The sequence below is a fragment of the Pseudorasbora parva genome, chromosome 7, assembly GCF_024679245.1.
Source record: "Pseudorasbora parva isolate DD20220531a chromosome 7, ASM2467924v1, whole genome shotgun sequence".
NCBI classification, from domain to species: domain Eukaryota; kingdom Metazoa; phylum Chordata; class Actinopteri; order Cypriniformes; family Gobionidae; genus Pseudorasbora; species Pseudorasbora parva.
In genome coordinates this window covers 46,258,466-46,278,703 of record NC_090178.1, presented here as the reverse complement: position 1 = coordinate 46,278,703, position 20,238 = coordinate 46,258,466, and the positions used below count along the sequence as shown (strand labels likewise).

At 38.9% G+C, this 20,238-nt stretch overlaps 1 protein-coding gene across 1 annotated transcript in view; it reads right to left on the bottom strand.

The window, feature by feature from the left end:
* Positions 1–17,928, bottom strand: part of limd1a (LIM domains containing 1a) — a 79,750-nt gene extending 61,822 nt beyond the window's left edge. The window contains exon 1 of the mRNA XM_067449361.1: positions 16,354–17,928. Coding sequence (XP_067305462.1) covers positions 16,354–17,389 — 1,036 coding nt within the window. The 5' untranslated portion in view covers positions 17,390–17,928. The remainder of the gene's footprint in view (positions 1–16,353) is intronic.
* Positions 17,929–20,238: the final 2,310 nt, after the last annotated feature.

Sequence of the window (20,238 nt, the reverse complement as noted above, 5' to 3'; positions counted from 1 at the left end):
GAAAATCAAGTTTTTAATGCTGTTTTAAATGGTTCGTTTACCCAAAAATGAATATATGTCATTAACTCCTCACCCTAATGTCGTTCCACACCCGTAAGACCTCCGTTCATATTTACACACAATTTAAGATATTTTAAATTTAGTCCGAAAGACAATGCTGAATAAAGTCGTAATTTTTTATTATTTTTGGACCCAAATGTATTTCCGATGCTTCAAGAGACTCCAATTAACCCACTGATGTCTCATATGGACTACTTTGATGATGTTTTTATTCCCTTTCTGGACATACCATTCGGTACGGCATTCACAGTTCAATACGTGCTGGTGAATTGCGTTTTTTCCGGTTTCGCATTTAATTAATTATTTCTATTTCTCTCCATTTGAAATATTTCTCTCAGTTTATTTCGGCTCTTTTTGAGTTTGCCTGTGAGTCTACCCACTGATATGAGCAAATATCCAATCATATGCTCAGTTTTGCATTGAGCGCGCGCGCTAAGCGTCTGTCAAACACACGTGATTACTGGACAGTCTTACTGCACTACTGTCAAATTCACACAAGGTTCACATATAAACACAGTCGGATAACTTATGTCTAAAGTGCAAGTAAAATCGCATGCATCTATATATGAGATGTGAGCAGGTCTTCAATTGACCGCAGCAGCCTATAGCGAACACGCTGAACTGGGACAGTTCACCTCTAAAATTTTAATTAAAAAAAAAGACCTTTAATACAGTAGCTTTTAATAAATGTTGTATATTGAAGACTATGTAGTTTTAATTTTAGCCTACATTCATTCATTCAATTTCATACTTAAATGCCACTGTAAATCTTTATATATATATATATATATATATATATATATAGCCATGTGAGGCAAAAATGTAAAGTGATTTGGATGGCCATAGGGTCAGTTATAACAGAAAACAGACTGAAGTCCTGTATCCGGCCAGAGACGTGAGAGACAGATGTGTCAAATAAAGGCATAACTAAAAGACTGGTCAGTGCAAACACTAGTTAAGGCATGATAAAACTAGTATGCATAGTGCACTGAAGATTAATAATACAATTTTGCATTGGCATTGTGAAACACTGAAAAGGAGTTTTATATATTGAGATGCAATACAAACAAATTATCAATTCTAAACACCATTTATTGTTTGAGTTTTGTGATAAAATGGACTGAATACTTAATATGTTTGTGTGGGAACTCGGATTGAAGCATGTTCTGCGTTTAAAACAAGCCGAATATTAACTGTTAAAAATTGCCTTGCACCAAAATGAAAGCCCTGTATGGAAGTAAAACTGTGCCACTGGATTTTGAATTCGAATTTTTAGCACTGAATTTTTTTACATCGAATTTTTTACACTGAATTTTATTTTGCATCTAAATCAGACTTTGAATTTTAAAAGCCATCGAATTTCTAGCTCTGTTTTTTTTTTTGCCTATGACATTTTTTCAATGTTTTTAAAAAATTCAGTGTAAAAAGAAATTCAACGTCTCAAAATTCAGTGTAAAAAAATTCAACGTCTCAAAAGATTCAGTGAAAAAAAAAAATTATGTCTCAAAAAATTCAGTGTAAAATAATTCAACGTCTCAAAAAAATTCAGTAAAAATATTCAGAGTCAACATCTGGGTAACCAAGGAGAAGCAATCGATCCCTGTATCAAATCATCCAACATCCAGCCAATCATTTACGCTCCATTGGCTGGATGTTGGATGATTTGATACAGGGATCGATTGCTTCTCCTTGGTTACCCGGATGTTGACTCTGAATATTTTTACACTGAAATTTTTGAGACGTTGAATTATTTTACACTGAATCTTTTGAGACATTTTTTTTTTTTTTACACTGAATCTTTTGAGACGCTGAATTTTTTTACACTGAATTTTTTGAGACGTTGAATTTCTTTTTACACTGAATTTTTTTAAAAACATTGAAAAAATGTCATAGGCAAAAAAAACAGTGCTAGAAATTCGATGGCTTTTAAAATTCAAAGTCTGATTTAGATGCAAAATAAAATTCAGTGTTAAAAATTAGAATTCAAAATCCAGTGGCACAGTTTTACTTCCATAGGCCCTGTATCGAAATGGTTCAGGGAAGAATCAGATTAATAGTGCAATATTGCATCCACACCGTGAATAATGCACTGAAAGGGAGTTTTATATATTGACTGATGCAATACAAAGAAATGATCAATTCTAAACACCACACAAGAACTGTGTAACATTAGCACATGCACGTCAGATGGTAACGTGAGAGCTAATTAGTAAAAAACCAGACCCTTACGACCTTCAGAGAACATTGCATTAAGATGAGCTTTAGATAACGGTACAGCTCAAGTGAAATCACAAGACTGGCTGTTAGGAAGGTAAGCGGAGAACACAAGCGGGTCTTTGTGCATGTCCGCTGGTTCAGGCTGGTCTACGTGGCATGTGCTAGGAGGACATTTAAGTGAGCATGAGCTGAGATAACGGTGTTAAACAGACAGAGGGCTCCTCTAAGAGCCACGCACAAAAGAGCCTCTGTTTCATCTGGCATTCAGCAAACATCATGCTAACAAGTTCTGCCCACTCAGCTAAACCTGGTCAAAACGCAGCAAGCACAGTCAGACTTTCTACACTTCCACATCTGCTTTACAAAGGCTTTTCATTGAAAGAAGCGATTGAAGACTCAAGTGCTACAAAATGGTGTTTCAATGATACTGGATTCAGTACGACATGAGAATGTTACATTTGTTACATTTTTGTATGGAAGAGTTGGCATGCCTTAATGCTTTCATTCTTTCCTATATTTCACATTGTTTATGTGCATGTATAGGGCCCCATGAAATCTGTTTGATTTTTCCTGTTTGATTTTTTGTTTTATTTATTTTTTCTCCAAATTCCATTAAAAAATTTCTGGAATCCATTTTTTTTTAATGGTTAAATATTTTTTTTTGTAATCAAAAAGCACGTCTAATGAATTGAAACCATGAAACTTACACATTTTAACAACAATTTATTAAAAGTTTCATAAAAACTGCATGTTTAGAGCCCTATGTTGTTGTTTTTTATTCTGCGTTTTCGGTTTTAATTTTTTTGGATTCCATTTTAATGGTTTAAGTAAAATAACAATCAAAAACATGTCTAAATAATTTATTTCATAAAAACAACAATTTATTAATAAAATTTGCTATCTCTCAAACCCATTAGAGAGATAGCAAAAACTTTAGGTGTGGCCAAATCAACTGTTTGGAACATCCTTAAAAAGAAAGAACGCACCAGTGAGCTCAGCAACACAAAAAGACCCGGAGGAATTCTGTCCCTGGTGAAGAAAACACCCTTCACAACAGTTGGCCAGATCAAGAACACTCCAGGAGGTGGGTGTATATGTGTCAAAGTAAAAAATCAAGAGAGACTTCACCAGAGAGAATACAGAGGGTTCACCACAAGATGTAAGCCACTGCTGAGCCTCAAAAACAGGAAGGCCAGATTAGAGTTTGCCAAACAACATCTAAAAAAGCCTTCACATTTCTGGAACAATATCCTATGGACCGATGCGACCAAGATCAACTTGTACCAGTGTGATGGGAAGAGAAGAATATGGAGAAGGAAAGGAACTGCTCATGATCCAAAGCATACCACCTCATCAGTGAAGCATGTGGTAGTAGTGTCATGGCATGGGCTTGTATGGCTGCCAATGGAACTGGTTCTCTTGTATTTATTGATGATGTGACTGCTGACAAAAGCAGCAGGATGAATTCTGAAGTGTTTCGGGCAATATTATCTGCTCATATTCAATCAATCAAAGTCAATCACCTGACCTGAATCCGATTGAGCATGCATTTCACTTGCTGAAGACAAGACTGAAGGGAAAATGCCTCAAGAACAAGCAGGAACTGAAGATAGTTTCAGTAGAGCCCTGGCAGAGCATCACCAGGGGCCTATTGCACAATACTAGGATAAGGGATTAAGCCGGGATATTTGGGTGATCCTGGCTCAATTTATCCACTAATATACAGTTATCTTTCATTATCGTTATCGTTCTTGGTATGAGTTTGCCTTCAGGGTATGTTTGCATGACAGCTGTGTACTAAATTTTGCATAAAAATGACAAGATCCCCAAGATATCCCGGCTTAATCCCTTATCCTAGTTTTGTGCAATAGGCCCCAGGGATGAAACCCAGCTTCTGGTGATGTCTATGCATTCCAGACTTCAGGCTGTAATTGACTGCAAAGGATTTGCAACCAAGTATTAAAAAGTGAAAGTTTGATTTATGATTGTTAATCTGTCCCATTACTTTTAGTCCCTTAAAAAGTGGGAGGCACATATACAAACTGTTGCCATTCCTACACCGTTCACCTGATTTGGATGTAAATACCCTCAAATTAAAGCTAAAAGTCTGCAGTTAAAGCACATCTTGTTCGTTTAATTTCAAATCCATTGTGGTGGTGTATAGAGCCAAAAAGATTAGAATTGTGTCTAGGATTGGGAACCGAGAACCGGTTCTTATGCAGAACCGATACTGATTTTTGAAAAATACCGGAACCGCGCAAAATTCCTGAGTGTCGGTTCCGAAAACGGTTCTGGTGCAATGTGTGTGCGAAGCGCTGGGAGCATAGCCGCGAGCCGCACTCCCGTGCGCTCTCTCTCTCTCTCTCTCTCACTCACACTCACACTCACACTCACTCACACACACACACACACACACACACACACACACACACACACACACACACACACACACACACACACACACACACACACACACACACACACACACACACACACACAGTCTTAGCGCTGCCGCCTCCCTTCCCCTCACGTCACTTTTTTAAAGGGATCCCATGGTGTTGAGACTTGTATGGCTTAATATAACATAAATGATGTCTCTTACTGAATTATGTGGTAGAAAACCCATGAAAGATCTACGTTATTTAAAAAATCGATTTTATATTTGGACCATGGGCGGCGCCATTTTGTTTGCGTTCTAGGTTGATGACGTAGAGTGGTTGAACTCCTCAATCAGCTGGCGTTACCCGTAGCTATTTTTACCACAACGCAACTCGAAAATTGTTTCAGAGTTAAACAAAACAAATGAATTGCTTTGTAATTGTACTTAAAACACACTCAAACATACATGTGCACACAAACTCACCTACACAAGTCACAAACAGATCGGCGGGCGCGCACACACCTAGGTCAGCGACAGACTGCTCTGTCTCAATCGCATGCATCATCACCAAAACATCCTGCCTCTCTTCCTCACGTTACCTTATCCCATCGTCCTACCTAGATATTTCCCTCTGCTGGTCACATAGGCATTACAGTTAATCTACTATCAACAGTCTATCTAGGATATCAACACAGGGAATAGATTGAGGGTTATGAATGCGCGCACGCAGTGCGTGCGTGTGTGTGTGTGTGTGTTCGAGCCGATCTGTTGGGGTGTGTGTGTGTTCGCGCCGATCTGTTGGGGTGTGTGTGTGTGTGTGTGTGTGTGTTCGCGCCGATCTGTTGGGGTGTGTGTGAGTCTGTGTGAGAGAGAGAGTTTGTGTGCACATGTATGTTTGAGTGCGTGAAGTCGGACAGCTGTTTGTAAATCGGCTTTACTCGGTGGAACGTGAGACTGAATGACTGCACTCGAACATGTCCACTATGGTGTCGGACAACACTACAAATGTCCGTCCCTTCAAATAATGCCCTATTTAAGGGTATAGGGTCGATTTCAGATTCAGCCCGTCGTGGAGACTGAGCAGCCCAACATCTCGATTGAAACAGAGCCTGTCGTGTGCGCGCCCGCCGATCTGTTTGTGACTTGTGTAGGTGAGTTTGTGTGCACATGTATGTTTGAGTGTGTTTTAAGTATAATTACAAAGGAATTCATTGGTTTTGTTTAACTTTGAAACAATTTTCGAGTTGCGTTGTGGTAAAAATAGCTACGGGTAATGCCAGCTGATTGAGGAGTTCAACCACTCTACGTCATCAACCTAGAACGCAAACAAAATGGCGCCGCCCATGGTCCAAATATAAAATCGATTTTTAAAATAACGTAGATCTTTCATGGGTTTTCTACTACATAATTCAGTAAGAGACATCATTTATGTTACATTAAGCCATACAAGTCTCAACACCAGGGGATCCCTTTAAAATCCCCCACAGCGCGAGTCCCGCAAACGCGGCGCCAAGGAGCTTGTTTGTAATCCGAGGACCATGGCTCATTAGTTTCGAAATGGTTTGGGTACAAGCTGATCGCGTTGAAAATAAAGGCATTTGTCTAGCGTTATGAGCTCATTTGAAACATAGCCGCAGCTCATTTAAGAAAATGACAGCTCTGAAGAGACGCCGCTTTAGTTCGAAGTAAGTTAGTGCTAACAATAATAAAGAAAGACGATCAACACCTTATGTGTTGCCACTGAAATGTAGATATTATATTTCCAAATGTAAGCCCATCTTATGCGGAATGCATGCTTCATACGGTCGTCTGCTCTGGCTCTAGCCTCGAGTGTTTTAGCCTGTTTACTTTTTGCAAACCTTGTGAGCGCACAAACGCTGCGACCTCGCCCCAAATGTTTTTATTGGTTTATTAAGTACAAACAGGAGAGAAAAATTGAGTGCGATTGATATGTTCACTTCACACAAAAAGATTTTGTAATGAGATGGCTAACTGTAGTAGCGTTTAGTCCACTGTCTATAATAGCCTAATTTAGAGATCACTTTTTTTTTTTTAACCAACAACCGACAACTTTGATCAGTTAACGTTGATACGGTCAACCATGGGTCAAACGGTCATCAGTTAACATCCCTAAAACAGAGAGAGAAAATGTAATAAGACAATTTCAGAGGTGTAAATTTGAACATGTTTATTTTAATTTCCATAAATTCCATATGGCTCGATTAATCCTGTAATATATGTATAGTACAGGACTTTTTTTTTTTACATTGCCAACCTGTAAATTCATTTGAGAGCAAGTAATGAAACACAAAAAAGGATTGTTTAAAGTTGCGTATTGTGCCTTTTTCCTTTACCACTATTTGTTTAATAATTTCAATGGAACCGGAATCGGAACCGGAATCGTTAGGCAGAATCGGAACCGGAACCGGAAAATTTCTCACGATTCCCAACCCTAATTGTGTCAATGTCCCAATATTTATGGACCTGACTATATATATATAAAAAAAAAAAAAAAAAAAAAATTAAATTAAAAAAATTAAAATAAAATAAAAATCGAGAAAGCTTTTACTCGCTATCACAGTGTGCACGGTGCCTAAGGCAACATCTGCCAATTGTATAAATTGTATGAATTCAGATGACTGTTTTTAATGTTTAAATTCCAATGTTCTGCATTACTGAGTCAGTTTCACCAATACAACCAAGCTGTGGAATTTTAATATGTCTGTTTTTAAATGTAAAAGTAATTTTAATTCATACAAATTATGTTTCAACTTCATGGTGGAATTGGCAGAGGTTGCCCTGGGCATCAAGTGCCGTGATAGCGAGCAAAAGCGATTACGAGTATAATAAATATGCACGTAGGTGATTTTGAATTGATATTTCATGTCGATATGCAATGGTTATACACTTAACCATTGTTAAGTGTTTATATATTTGTAAGACTGGTGAATCTATAGAGCAATGGCAAGGAAAACTAACTTCACCACTTCGAGAGCCCCCTAGTGTTCAGGAGCATTTCCGATGTGTTGTGGCTTGATTTCTGTTGTGTTGTGAACTTATGTTTGCTTTTTAAATGCCATTGTGTTGCGCACTACTGGGCCAACGTAACAATCTAATGGATTTCTCCCCTCATTTCGCATCTGCCTTCTGCGCAGCATTTTGTTCTTTCTGCCGCAGCAGCACATGCGCAGCTTAGAGGGAACATTGGTCCCCCTGAGAAACAATTACCGCATGAATAGGGTTTAAAAAAATTACAGCAGGCACATTTTCTCAGTTCACCCACCATTGAGAGCCAAAAAGTAATTCTGGACCCAGAGTACAGCCATTCAGGAGAGCAGGACATGAACTCAAGAGCTGTGGGACAGGAAGCCAAGAATCCTAGACAACAATTAAGATAAAGCCATCTAGTCGACAGGAAGATTAAGGAATCCTTCATCAAAAGTGCACAGGCCACAAAGCATGAATGTCTACTGCTGGTATGTCTGTGTGCACAAGGCGGGACTCCCTCCACCCCCCATTCGCATCTCATCCAAAACAAAACAGAGCGGCAGGGAGAGGCCAAGCATAACCCACTCCAGACAGGGGGGACGCCAACCATTAGGACATCAGGCGGAACCACCATTAGACTTCACTAACGTCTTGTAATTTATTATCATCTCTTTGTACTCCGTAAAATCCAGACATTCCTCACACATCCCTGCGGTGTCGCAGCTGTCAGACTGAGACTATAAACACCACCATTGATTATCATGCCATTTACTGCCAACTCAGCATCTAGAATACCTCAACAGGACACAGGTGTCCGCAGACACGTCCTTCACTTGCTCTTCCCTTTAGGATGTTAGAATATCAATGCAATTGATAATACGGCTGCATGAAATATATTGTTTTAGCATTGATATGGCGGTGTCAGGGCCGTAACCTGGCTATCATCAGACCAAGCTCAATTTAAGATTGAACATTGGTCTGGGGAGTCTGCTATGTATATTCTACTGTGATGAGCGGACAACAACACGCCTCTTTTCTATCCGTCATAGTGTTAAACCTGCCAATAGCGAGCCAGGTGGATTAGCCAGTCTGTGATTGGTTCCCGCAAAAGTGTAACAGAAGCAGTAGAAAAGAATGTACAGGTTTCCGGACTGAGTTTCAGGACGAAATCAAATCGCCAGCAGATCAGGCTGGGTTTAGCCAGTCTAGCATAGCCTGGATGCCAGCCTAACTCAGCCCTGCCCACAACATTTGAGCTCGGGCAGTTTGGTCTGGACTCGATCCATAGAGGAGTAATAATGAACAGAAACTGTCCAGACCAATGAAATCATCAGGGCGGGCTTTAAGCGATTACGGACAGATGATAAACAGTAACAATCATCACGTCATCAAAGGCGCTTGGATTATATTTGTTCAAATCCTAAACGGAGAGCTGGTTTGTATATGCATTCGCCTTCACTATTTCTCTCGGAAATGATGATCATGTTGGTAAGTAACTGTGTATCCTTAAACTCTTTTTTTTACAACACCGCCAAAGATCGTTTATTTTAACGTGCGCGGAGACAGGGTTGCCAAGTTTTTACAACAAAACCCGACAACAACTAGCCCAAAACAATAACTTCTCGGGGGGGTTCTCCAGAAAAAAATGCCATTTGGGGGGTAAAATGTGTGTTATTTTGGCAAGGTTTCCTAAATTTCACATTCCTGGGTCTATATATCACATAACTGAGGTTGCTTTAACCCACGGATATGGCAAACAAGCCGCAGAAAAAAACGCAGACTTGGCAACACAGTGCACACTGTAAAATGTAAAAAAAAAAAAAAAAAAAAAAAAACAAGGCAAATTTTGAACTTTTGCAGTACAATCGACTTGGATGTTTAAGTTATTTCAACTTAAATTATGTTAAACTGACTTTAAAAAAATGAGTTACATCTTGTATAACGATTAAAAACAAGTTGAACATTTCTTAACTTATTTTGATGAGTTAAAACAATGTAAAAACATTTGTCATAACTTATTGAACATATAATTTTTTACAGTGCAGTTGAGTTCTGTTGACATTTGACAACTAACGTTATGCGTCGCTCCATTGCTCTGATTGGTTGTAGGTTTATCCAATTGAGGTCTTTCCTGGTTCGGTTGAAACACACCCCATAATTACAGACTCATTTTCTGAGGCACAGTTTCAGACTCATATTCGGACTACAATTGAGTATGACCATGTCAGGCTAAGTCTAGCCAGCAATACTATTATGGATCCTTTTCACATTTCTGGGATTCTCAAAAACAGAAGATGTATAGTGGTGACTGGAAACGGCAAAACAATTTTAGAATTCCCATTTAAAACCAATTGCAAAAGACAAAATCCACAATAGAATTTCTGACATTACCACTAAATAAAAAAATATAGAGAGAAGAAAAATTTTATCAGAAGAGCCATTGCATTAGAATCACTCACACAGCAGCGTTAACCAATTTTCTGTAATTTTATACCAAGGTAATAAAACAAAGTCTAATAAAAGTACATATTTTTTGTGAAACATTGAAATATAATCAAACGTTGCTTGATTTACGGTGTTAATAACTCTGGTGCTTCATCGCAATCTGGTCCATTTGTGATACTTAGGTTACATAATTTCCATTTTCTACAGAAAATATAAAAATCTAGTTTTAAAAACCATTGTCCAAATAACACCTAAATGATATTTGACATTTTCAAGGCTATGAGAGCTCTTAAAAAAGAAAAGTGTGTGGGGTTGACAATGAAAGCAATGCACTTTAATCACCCACTCCTCGGTTTACATAAAAACCCTTGATTTGTTTAGTTCATGCAAGGCCAAAGGCAGCATTTGTCACACAATCTGTGTTCTGCCGTGAATCAGAGCAAGTGACAGTTTCAAGGCAGAGTACAGTACAAAGGTCAGGAGGATCTGAGCTGCACGGCATGTGTTTAATAGTTAAAATTAAACCAGCTATTCCCCAGTGATCACATTATACAGCGCATATAAACAACAAATGTCCAGAGACTAGCTTAAAGGAAATGATTTGTGTGTCCATGTAGGCTTAGAATGATCACATACTATATTGTATATCTGTATCTTTTCTGCAGTTACAGTAACAAATACTAAAGATACCTCACACACTCAATGGGTGCGTTTACATGCACGTTCTTAAGCCGATTATGCCTAATAAGCCGACAATGAACACAGTCATGTAAATGCGGTAACCCGTTTTCTTTTATCGGAGTAAGGTCATAAACGGCGTAAGAATAAACCGGTCGGGGTAGGCAGTTTTTTGTAAATGTAAATATATCTGGTTGTTTAAACCACATGTGTAAATTTTACTCCTGGCAAATAATTAAGAAATAAATGTGTGAGAGCGTGTTATGGTGTAGTCAGATAGATATGACGGTGCTACTGCTACATCGCTGCAAATGAGTAAAGCAAGCCAACGCAAATGGCCGTTAATGAAACTTTAAAATAAGTCACACAAAACACAATCATCTTCAATATAAATGAATGAGACTGATCTTACCAGTGCTTAGGTCGCTCTCTCTCATATTGCGATCTTTGAATTTGAAATGGGCTGCTGAATAAAATGCTGGAATCTTTTGCTTTGATGTAAACTCCGTTAAATGAGCATAGGCTATACCGCGGGAATTGAAGATCGGATTTATATTAATTTAGCTGAAGTCTAAGGTAGGCTATAAGACAACCTGCATGTCCTTTTTTTTTTTTTTAGATTGTGTAGCCCGTTTCGTTGTTTTGAGCGCCGTTGCGAGCAGTAGGCTAATCTATCAGCCTGCCTCAGCTCGTCAGAAATGCCTTTGTGGTGGTATAATAACTAGCCTACTTTGTTTTTAATGTCAAAGTGGTTATATTTCGTTTCATTTCTTTATTGAGTTCATTTAGAAAAATGTTTAGAGCAATTTTTGTTTGTTAAATTAAAGTTTTAATTTTTTTATGTGACGACCCAGTGAGTTAACCGCATGTTTAATAGCCTAGTCTCTCAAACCAACTCTTGAATTGTCTTGCCTATATAAACTTTAATTTAACAAACAAAAAATTGCTCTGAACATTGTTCTAAATTAGGATAAAAAAGAAACGAAACGAAAAATAACTACTTTGACATTAAAAACAAAACTGAACTATTTTAATGGCTGCAACAATGTAAAAAGTAAAATAAATCAATAAAAAACACGGGCTCCAGCCGGACTCGGGCTGAGAATTTGGAAAATGACTAAAATAGTAACTCACAGTGACTTGGATAAGTAACTTTAATCTGATTACTGGTTTGGAAATAGTAACGCGTTAGATTACTCGTTACTGGAAAAAAGTAGTCAGATTAGAGTAACGCGTTACTATGTAACGCGTTACTGGCATCACTGGTGATAGGTGACAAAAACTTAGGATACTTTAAGATTAAAACACGTCCAAACAGAGCGAACTAAGGTTTTGCATGAAAGAAGGACATATATCACAAACACAGACTCTTTTAAGACCCAGAAAATTGTAAAGATGTGTTCTCATCTCATGCAGCAGAAGTAGAAGAGGTTCAGTCAAAACGCTGCGTCTGTAACTGCATGAGGGATTATATGAGCCGTAAATCTCCCGCTGCTACGGTGCACACTTTATTTAACATCACAACTGATGTGACAGACAGATACAGACATTATTATTTTTGACGTCACTACAAGGAAATAACCTGGTTTGTTAATAAAGTCACATAAACACGGTTTACTTGCGTTGTCAGTTTACTGGTTTGCATGTAAACGGGGACAACTAATTATTTCAATAAGCAGATATTTGTACGTTATCAGCTTACTGGTGTGCATGTAAACGCACCCAATGAATGCTATGTGCTTTCCCAGCAGGAAATTCCCATAGCAAAGACAGGGGATGATTTACAAGAGCTCAGTGGCATAAGCAAGTGCAGATTGAAAAAACCTGAGAACTACTCAACCCTGATACCTCAATGCTCTTGACAGTAAAATCTCTCAGTAATCTATTCAGCTACAGAAGGAATTGATTCATCAAACTGGAACATGTGAAGATTAGCACATCAGATGTCAACATTTGCCAGCAGTTACCCAGCAAATCCAAAATACTGAACTAGTTTATGAGCATATGCTCATTAATAGGGTCCACATGAGATTCTGCTCCTTCTCGCGTGTCCTTTTGTCATGTGGTGACTCGCACTCAAAGACCACCCATGTTTTCTTTACATATTTAAGCTGCCTACTTAGGCACCAAAGTGTACTGTTTTACGAACCTCACTCAGATTAGATTGCATATTTGATTTGATGCAGATGAACGTAAATTAAAAGCATTTGTTCAAAATGCCAGTTGGTACAAAGGAAACCTTTTGTACTCTTTTAGGCAAACTGATGACATTGAATTTTATGCACCATAACAATATTTCAAGAGTTTATAGGCAATCTTGAAGGGATAGTTCACCTAAAAAAAAACAAAATTAGCCCATGATTTACTCTCCCTCAAGCCATCCTAGTTGTATGTGACATTCTTCTTTCATAAGAATAAAATTATTCAGTTAAACAGTTCAATTACAGTTACATAAAAAAATCTAATGTCCTTCCAAGCTTCATAATGGCAGCCCAAAATGTGAAGCCCAAAAAGTATCCATCATTATAAAAGTAATCAATAGTGTTTTGAACTGCGAGAGGCGTGGGCATTACACTTTCTGTGCAAGTTGAATACGCATGGCGGTCTGGCAGAAGCTAGATATTTTACTTTATAAAGTTTTAAATATGAATATTTTTCTTACAAAACCTCATCGATTAACTTCAGAAAGCCTTTATTAACTTTTTTTTTTTTATTCAGAAAGTTTTACTGATTTTACTACTGAATGAAATGTCGACCCAGGACGAGCTTTAGGACTGTGAATCTTTGGGGGTTTTGATGGACTCAGTCGACTCCATCTGTGTTTGATCATCGTTCTAAATTCCATTTGGATGTAATCTTTGGCAAAAACAAAATTTTCACAACTTTTTGATCAAAATGTTGCTTTTTAATAAAACTTAATATCCACATTATAAGTGTTGATAAAAATAGAACGCATGAAGTTAAATATAAAGCGGGTTTGTTTGTTTAAAAGCAGAGAGTCTGCGCTTTCATTTGATATATTGCTTGCTCAGATATTCATTAAAAATATATATATATTCTTGGGGCCATGAAAATTTTGCGAAAATTGCTGGCGATGGCTCGTAAATTTTGCGAAAAATTTTGCCGGTTGCTGATAACTTTAAAAAACATACACACTTATCAAATCTGGTGGTTACAAATCCAGAGTTTTTGGGGGAATGTGTTTTACGCATAAATTAATCTCAATTGACATTTATGCATTCGGCAGACGCTTTTATCCAAAGCGACTTACATTGCATTCAAGGTACACATTTTACATTTTTGTCAGTTCTTGCTTTCCCTGGGAATCGAACCCATGACCCTGCCGTTGCTAGCGCCACGCTCTATTGGTTGAGCTACAGGAATTTACTCATAAATTTACAGAAGTTTCATGAACGAGGCCCATTGATTGAAATGTTGCATCACAGTAAAGGGGTAGTAACTCACCAAATGTAATTTACTCACTCTCACATCATTCCAAAACTAAGACTTAATTTCTTCAACGGAGCAAAATACTAGATATATCATTGACTTAGCAAATACATTTTTTTTTTTTTTTTAAACGTAAGCCAACAGAGTAGTATGTCCAAATTCTTAGTATTTGAAAAATACTAGGGCGGAAAAGTCTCTGGATGGCCTACTACTTCTGGCAAGATTCTGAAGTGCACATTTATTGGACACTTTACTATCCCATGAGGCCACAGGATAGGATTAGGAATGGAGGTGAAGAGACACAACTGATGCTGGTCACATGATAATGACAACATGGCAGAGAACATACTTTTTAAATGGGTCCAAAGTAAGTTCAAATTCTAAAGGGGTACCTACTTAGACAGTACACAATTTTGATTAAGTGCTTGCTGCAGAGCATCTGGAGCTCAAGGGTGGAGCTTAACCTGTTTAATGGATGAAGAGATGGGGTTATGGGTAGGGTTAGGGTGTGGTTAGGGGATGCAGCTCGACTCATCATGCCCAGAGTAGGTCAAGAGAGGGGGAGCTGGAGCTCCAGAGAGGGAGAGGCTGGAGGTTATGGTTTTGACATTTCTCAAAATTTCTTTATTTCAGAAGAAATAAACTTTTACAGTTTTGGAAAGATATGAGGTTGAATAAACAACAGAATTTGGTTTCACTTTATTTTGATGACCCGTTAAACATTCTGTTTATAATAAGTAACGTTCAGAGGTGGAGAGTATTCTTACTTTCTACTCATGTAGTACATTTTACAAGTATATGTACGTCAGTGTTTCTCTTTGGAAAACTTTTACATCACTACATTCATAGTGTCATAACTTTTATTTACGAAACGTAGTGCAGTAAAAAAGTTATTTAATTTCATTACAAATATAGTACTTTCTTGTACTCAAATAAAACTTTGAATTACTTTTACTTAAGTAAAAGTAAGAACACACTACATTGTTAATGTAATTAAGTATTAAATGATATTCAAATGTAAATGTAGTGCAGTAAAAAGTAAGACATTATGCTTTGGAATGTAGTGAAGTAAAAGTTTGCCAAAGAAGAACAGTGATAAAAGTACATATACTTGAAAAATGTACTTGAGAAAAAAGTAAAAAAACGTAACTACTGTCCGCCTCTGGTAACTTTGCACCCACATGTCTCCTCACTGTCATTAGTGTTAGTAGAGTATTACTAGACTTGTAGGGTTAGAATAAGTTCGCATGCACTTGGAAAGGTACTTTTGAGGAGCATCCGAATAAAGTGTAAGCCGATATCTACTACTAATACTCTAATGAGAGTTAGTTGACATATAGTTGCAAATGTATAGTCAACAGAATGTCTGACCATAAACAAAGTGTTACCCAAAATGTTCATTTACAGGTGAAGTTTCCCTTTTAAACTTTAACCAAAAATAATTTTATGTCAATAACTAAAGTAACTTTAAACTAATCTCAAACTTTGAGCATAAAAGTCAACAAAATACCTTAGGTGTCTGGTTTTGTGATAAAGCCTGCGAGAGATATTTGGCAGGTCTTTTGCAGAGGCAAATGTGAATGAATGTAGATTTGTTTCGCAGGCCCACAGGGCAAACAGGAGGGGTGGCAATGTTAGTTTAGGGTAGCTTCATATTCAGCGGGCACGGAGCGACAGGGAGGAAACTTTCCTTAGTCAGAAATCTCCATTAGCTTCAACTTTTCAAGGAAAACATACTCCTACAGATCAGAGCCTAACTGAATAAAAACAGAAAAGAGGCAACAATCTGCCTTTGGTGATTAAACTGTGATGAAATAAAATAAATGAACAACAGATGAGAAAGAATGCAAGCCCAGGAATAGCTTCTGGAAAGAAAAAAGCCTGGAAAGGCACCGGCAGCAGGGATCTAAAATGCTCTTTCACACACTCACACACACAATAGACTGACTGTATGGCAGGCATTGTGGCAAGAACCACACACACACACACACACACACACACACACACGTATATATAGAGGGAAGGTCAAGTGGAAACAGGCAGAGGGTTTTTCAATCAGCAAGCTGCTAAATACAATTGCAGATGTGTTAAAGATAAATAGAAAAACACACTGGCAGTGATCACGTTGTGCTTACCAAAGTACTCAGCCTTTGGCTGGACGTCCATCTCCTTTTCCAAGCGCTCAGTTAGAGCTTCTAATTTCATTTCAGCCACAGATGGCCCCTGATCTGTCTGTACTTGAAGGGTCTGGCATGGTAGTTTGAGCAACCCATCTTTGGGAGACTCAACTGGGTCTACCGGTCCAGGCATTGTCGGGATACTGGGCGCAGTATTCTTGGGTTGCAGAGGCTCACCTTGCTTCCCCCCGTGGGACAGTGGAGGTTGGGTCACCTGGGAAAGGGACGGGGTGCCAATGTTATGACCTCCGCCATTTTGGCATGTTGGTCCACTGGCAGACCACTGGGCAGAAATGGGTTGACCAGTGCTAACTTGATATGAATCCCTGTATGTTCCGGTGGGGGACTGTGAGGGCGATTTTCCGGATGTGGCAAAGATTTGGGACACTGGTGAATGATTTTGACCAGCTCCATGTGAGCAAGAAGAAGAGGAACTGTTCGAGAAAGGAGATGAGGAGTAGCCACTTCTTGACGCCCATGTGCCTGGGGGGCTGGTTGAGGGTGATGCCCGGGCTGGCACTGGTATAGGGTTAACAGCATTTCCAATCTCTTTACTGTCATAACCCCTGCTGCTCGATCCATCATGTAAGCCAGCCGAATAATGTTTTTGTCCTTCATAAGATATGTATGGAGTCACACTGGCAGTGCCAACCATTGGTCCAGACATGATGGGCGGTTTGGCTGCTGCCTCACCCCCCTGTCTATAAATATTGATGGGTGGTCTGTCTTTGGTGTAAAATGTGTTATCTGACACTTTTGAATGACTTCCATTGATCCTTGCTGGCAAAATTTCATTTCTTGCCAACTCCTCTTGCTGCTTTTGCATGTGTATTTTGGTCATTTTGGAGGCAAAAACTTTCCTAGTTTCTTCAAAATCCGGGTTGTTTCCTGCATCTCTCTTCACACGAAATAAGCCGTCCTTCGATGCTTCATACATGTTTAAATCCTCGATGAACTTACTCGCCTCAAGTCCCAAATCGTCGTATTTATCCATGTTTGTGACCGGAAACTCAGAAAGTAAGTTTTAAAAACGACTTCTGTGTGTTTAGTAGTTAGTCAAACCATTGAAGACTGATGGGGAACAGCTGTTCAAAGACATTCACCTGTGAAAATACACGAATAAAACAGTCAAAACTGCAAAAGCCACGTGAGGAGTTTGTTTCCACACAGATTAAATCCACTAAAAATAGCCGACTAGCACAAAAATACGCGAGGGGAAAGAGATTTCAAGAGTCAATCGGTCAGCCTCTGAATAAAAACTAGACAAACTGAAGACAGCGACAAAAAGCGGAAACTCCAACGAACAAAAAACAAGTGACCGTCAAAAAAACACGTAATTTCTGCACTAAGTCTAGCGAAACCCGACCGAAGATCTTCAATCTGGACGAAAGCTGGCTTAAACTTCTCCTTTAATGATCTCTTCTCCCCAATGAGAGAGAGATTGAGCGACTCGCGCCTCCGTGTTGATCTCTGCTCGCGCCGAGCTCCAAACTGCCACTGTGAATGAAGGAGCGCGCGACACTGGCAAGAGCGCGCGATCAGCTGTGCAGTTCACAAGCGCGCGAAAAGGGGGAGTTCATTCTCTCTCACGGATCACCATGATAAACAATCATCATCAGTCTTTTGGGTTTGGAGATTTTGGGCGGTTTTTTAGAGAGCTTGTACTTGAAAGAGACTTGTAAAGACTCTACTATCATGCGGTTGTGTTGTAATTTCGCATGATTAAAGTACAGTGAAGAGAATTTGCTAACCACAACGCATATGGAAATAATCCAGCACTTCACTTTTATTATATTACAGGGAATTTGACATCTAACGTTTATTTTGAGATGGTTACCAACTGAGGACAAAAAAAAAATGCCGGGTTGTTTCAATGGTCGACAAACCATCCGGTTTAAAAAATAATCTTTGACCCAAACATGGGTTGAAAAACAATGCATCATTTCTTTTCATGGTGATACAGAAAATATCCTTGTTTTTTTGTTTGTTTTATTTTGATTAATTCATGAATGAAAGGCTTTTTTTTATTGGGGTTTTTTCAAGCTTAGTCTAGTCAAAATCATGATCGATTTATTAAATATTGACGATGAAAACTAAGTACTTGTAAAGTAACACGTGCACATAGATATTTGTGATGAACAGAACAAAATGTAAGATGTCATTAACGACAATATGTCCTCTTTTATAGCTTTTAAAACTCATTAGCAAATTAGCCACCTGAGTTTAAGGTGCAGTGTGTAGTATTTATGAGGATCTATTGACAGAAATGCAATATATTACAGGAGTAAAATGTGAGTTATTTTAGCAAGGTTGCCTGCTAAAACTCACATTCCCGGGTCTATATATCACATAATTGAGGTCGCTTCAACCCGCGGAAAAAAATGTAGATTTGGCAGCACAGTGCAGTTGAGTTCTGTTGACATTTGACAACTACTGTAATGCGTCGCTCCGTTGCTCTGATTGGTTGTAGTTCTATCCAAATGATGTCTTTCCTGGTTCGGTTGAAACACGCCCCATAATCACAGCCCAATGGAGCATCAGACTCATATTCTGACTAGAATTGAGTATAACCCAAGCCTGCAGCACCCCTCTCAGAAACTGAAGCTTTCGCTCCTCCATCCTGGTGGCCGGTCCCAGTATAGCCGCCCCTCTGTGTTTTCTAATGGACGCGAGGCAAACTAAACAATAAAATTACACTTCAAATATTTTCCCCCCAAAATTAATTTATGTCAATCAAGGCAGTTGTCATCACGATGATTTCATTTCAAGTGTTCGTTTTTAAAATTAGTTTAGTTTTAGTTAGTTATTTGATGCTATAAAAACGGGGGGTGTGACGTCATGATTGACAGCTGAGCTCGACATCTTCTCTAAATGAAATTGTCACTGAGGCACTAACAGACTTTTTTCTGGATTTTTGGAAGCAGATTGGAGCTTTAGCTTTAATTTCTAGATTTCCATAACTGTTTATTTCACACCAACATAATGAATTGTTCTGCATCTGTGAGAGTGTGGGCGGGCTTTTGATATCGCGACTGTTCCTGCTCTACTTCCTGCTCTCTACTGCGCAACTCCGGTCCCGAAATCGCTACTGCTCAGACTCAGTCCCAAGATGTCAACGCCGTGCAGGCCGCCTGAAAGCTTCAACTCTGGCAAGCGGAAACGGATGATGTCGAGTCGTCCATATTTTTAAAGGTCTATGATATGACCACGTCAGGCTGAGAGCCTAGTGGGCAGTTGAGGAATTGCAGTTTAAGTCAATTCCGTATTGGCTTCAACAGAAACTGTGGGAGGTTGCCGCTTGACAAATACACACATTGGCCCTCATTTATCAATCTTGCGTAGAAACAGGCGTATATGTTGGCGTAAGATTATGCTTACACTCCTCTCACCGCCTGATTTATGAAACTGTGCGCACCTCTGCAATTCAGGTGTACGCAATACTTGCCCTTGATAAATCCCGCGGCTGAAAACGATCGTCATTAGAATAACACGCCCCTATATATTCAAGTCTCCGCCTCCCGCACGCCCTCATTTTACGCCATGGACACACGGAAGACGGCAAAGAAGCGAAACTTCTCCGACGTGGAGATCGGGCGCGCTCTATCATCTCACTAGTCCACTAGTCAGGGCACTGATTAGGACATAAGTCAATGGGCTGACTCCCTGATCAGTGCTCTGACTACTGAACTATTGAGATGATTGAGACGCACCCATCGAGATCACCAGGGAAGTGGAAAAAAAAAACGAAATTGTTTTATTTAAGAGTATAAAGAGTGGGAATAAAGGCACCCACAAAAACAAAATATGGACCCAAATTACGAGTAATTACGAGCTGAAATACGA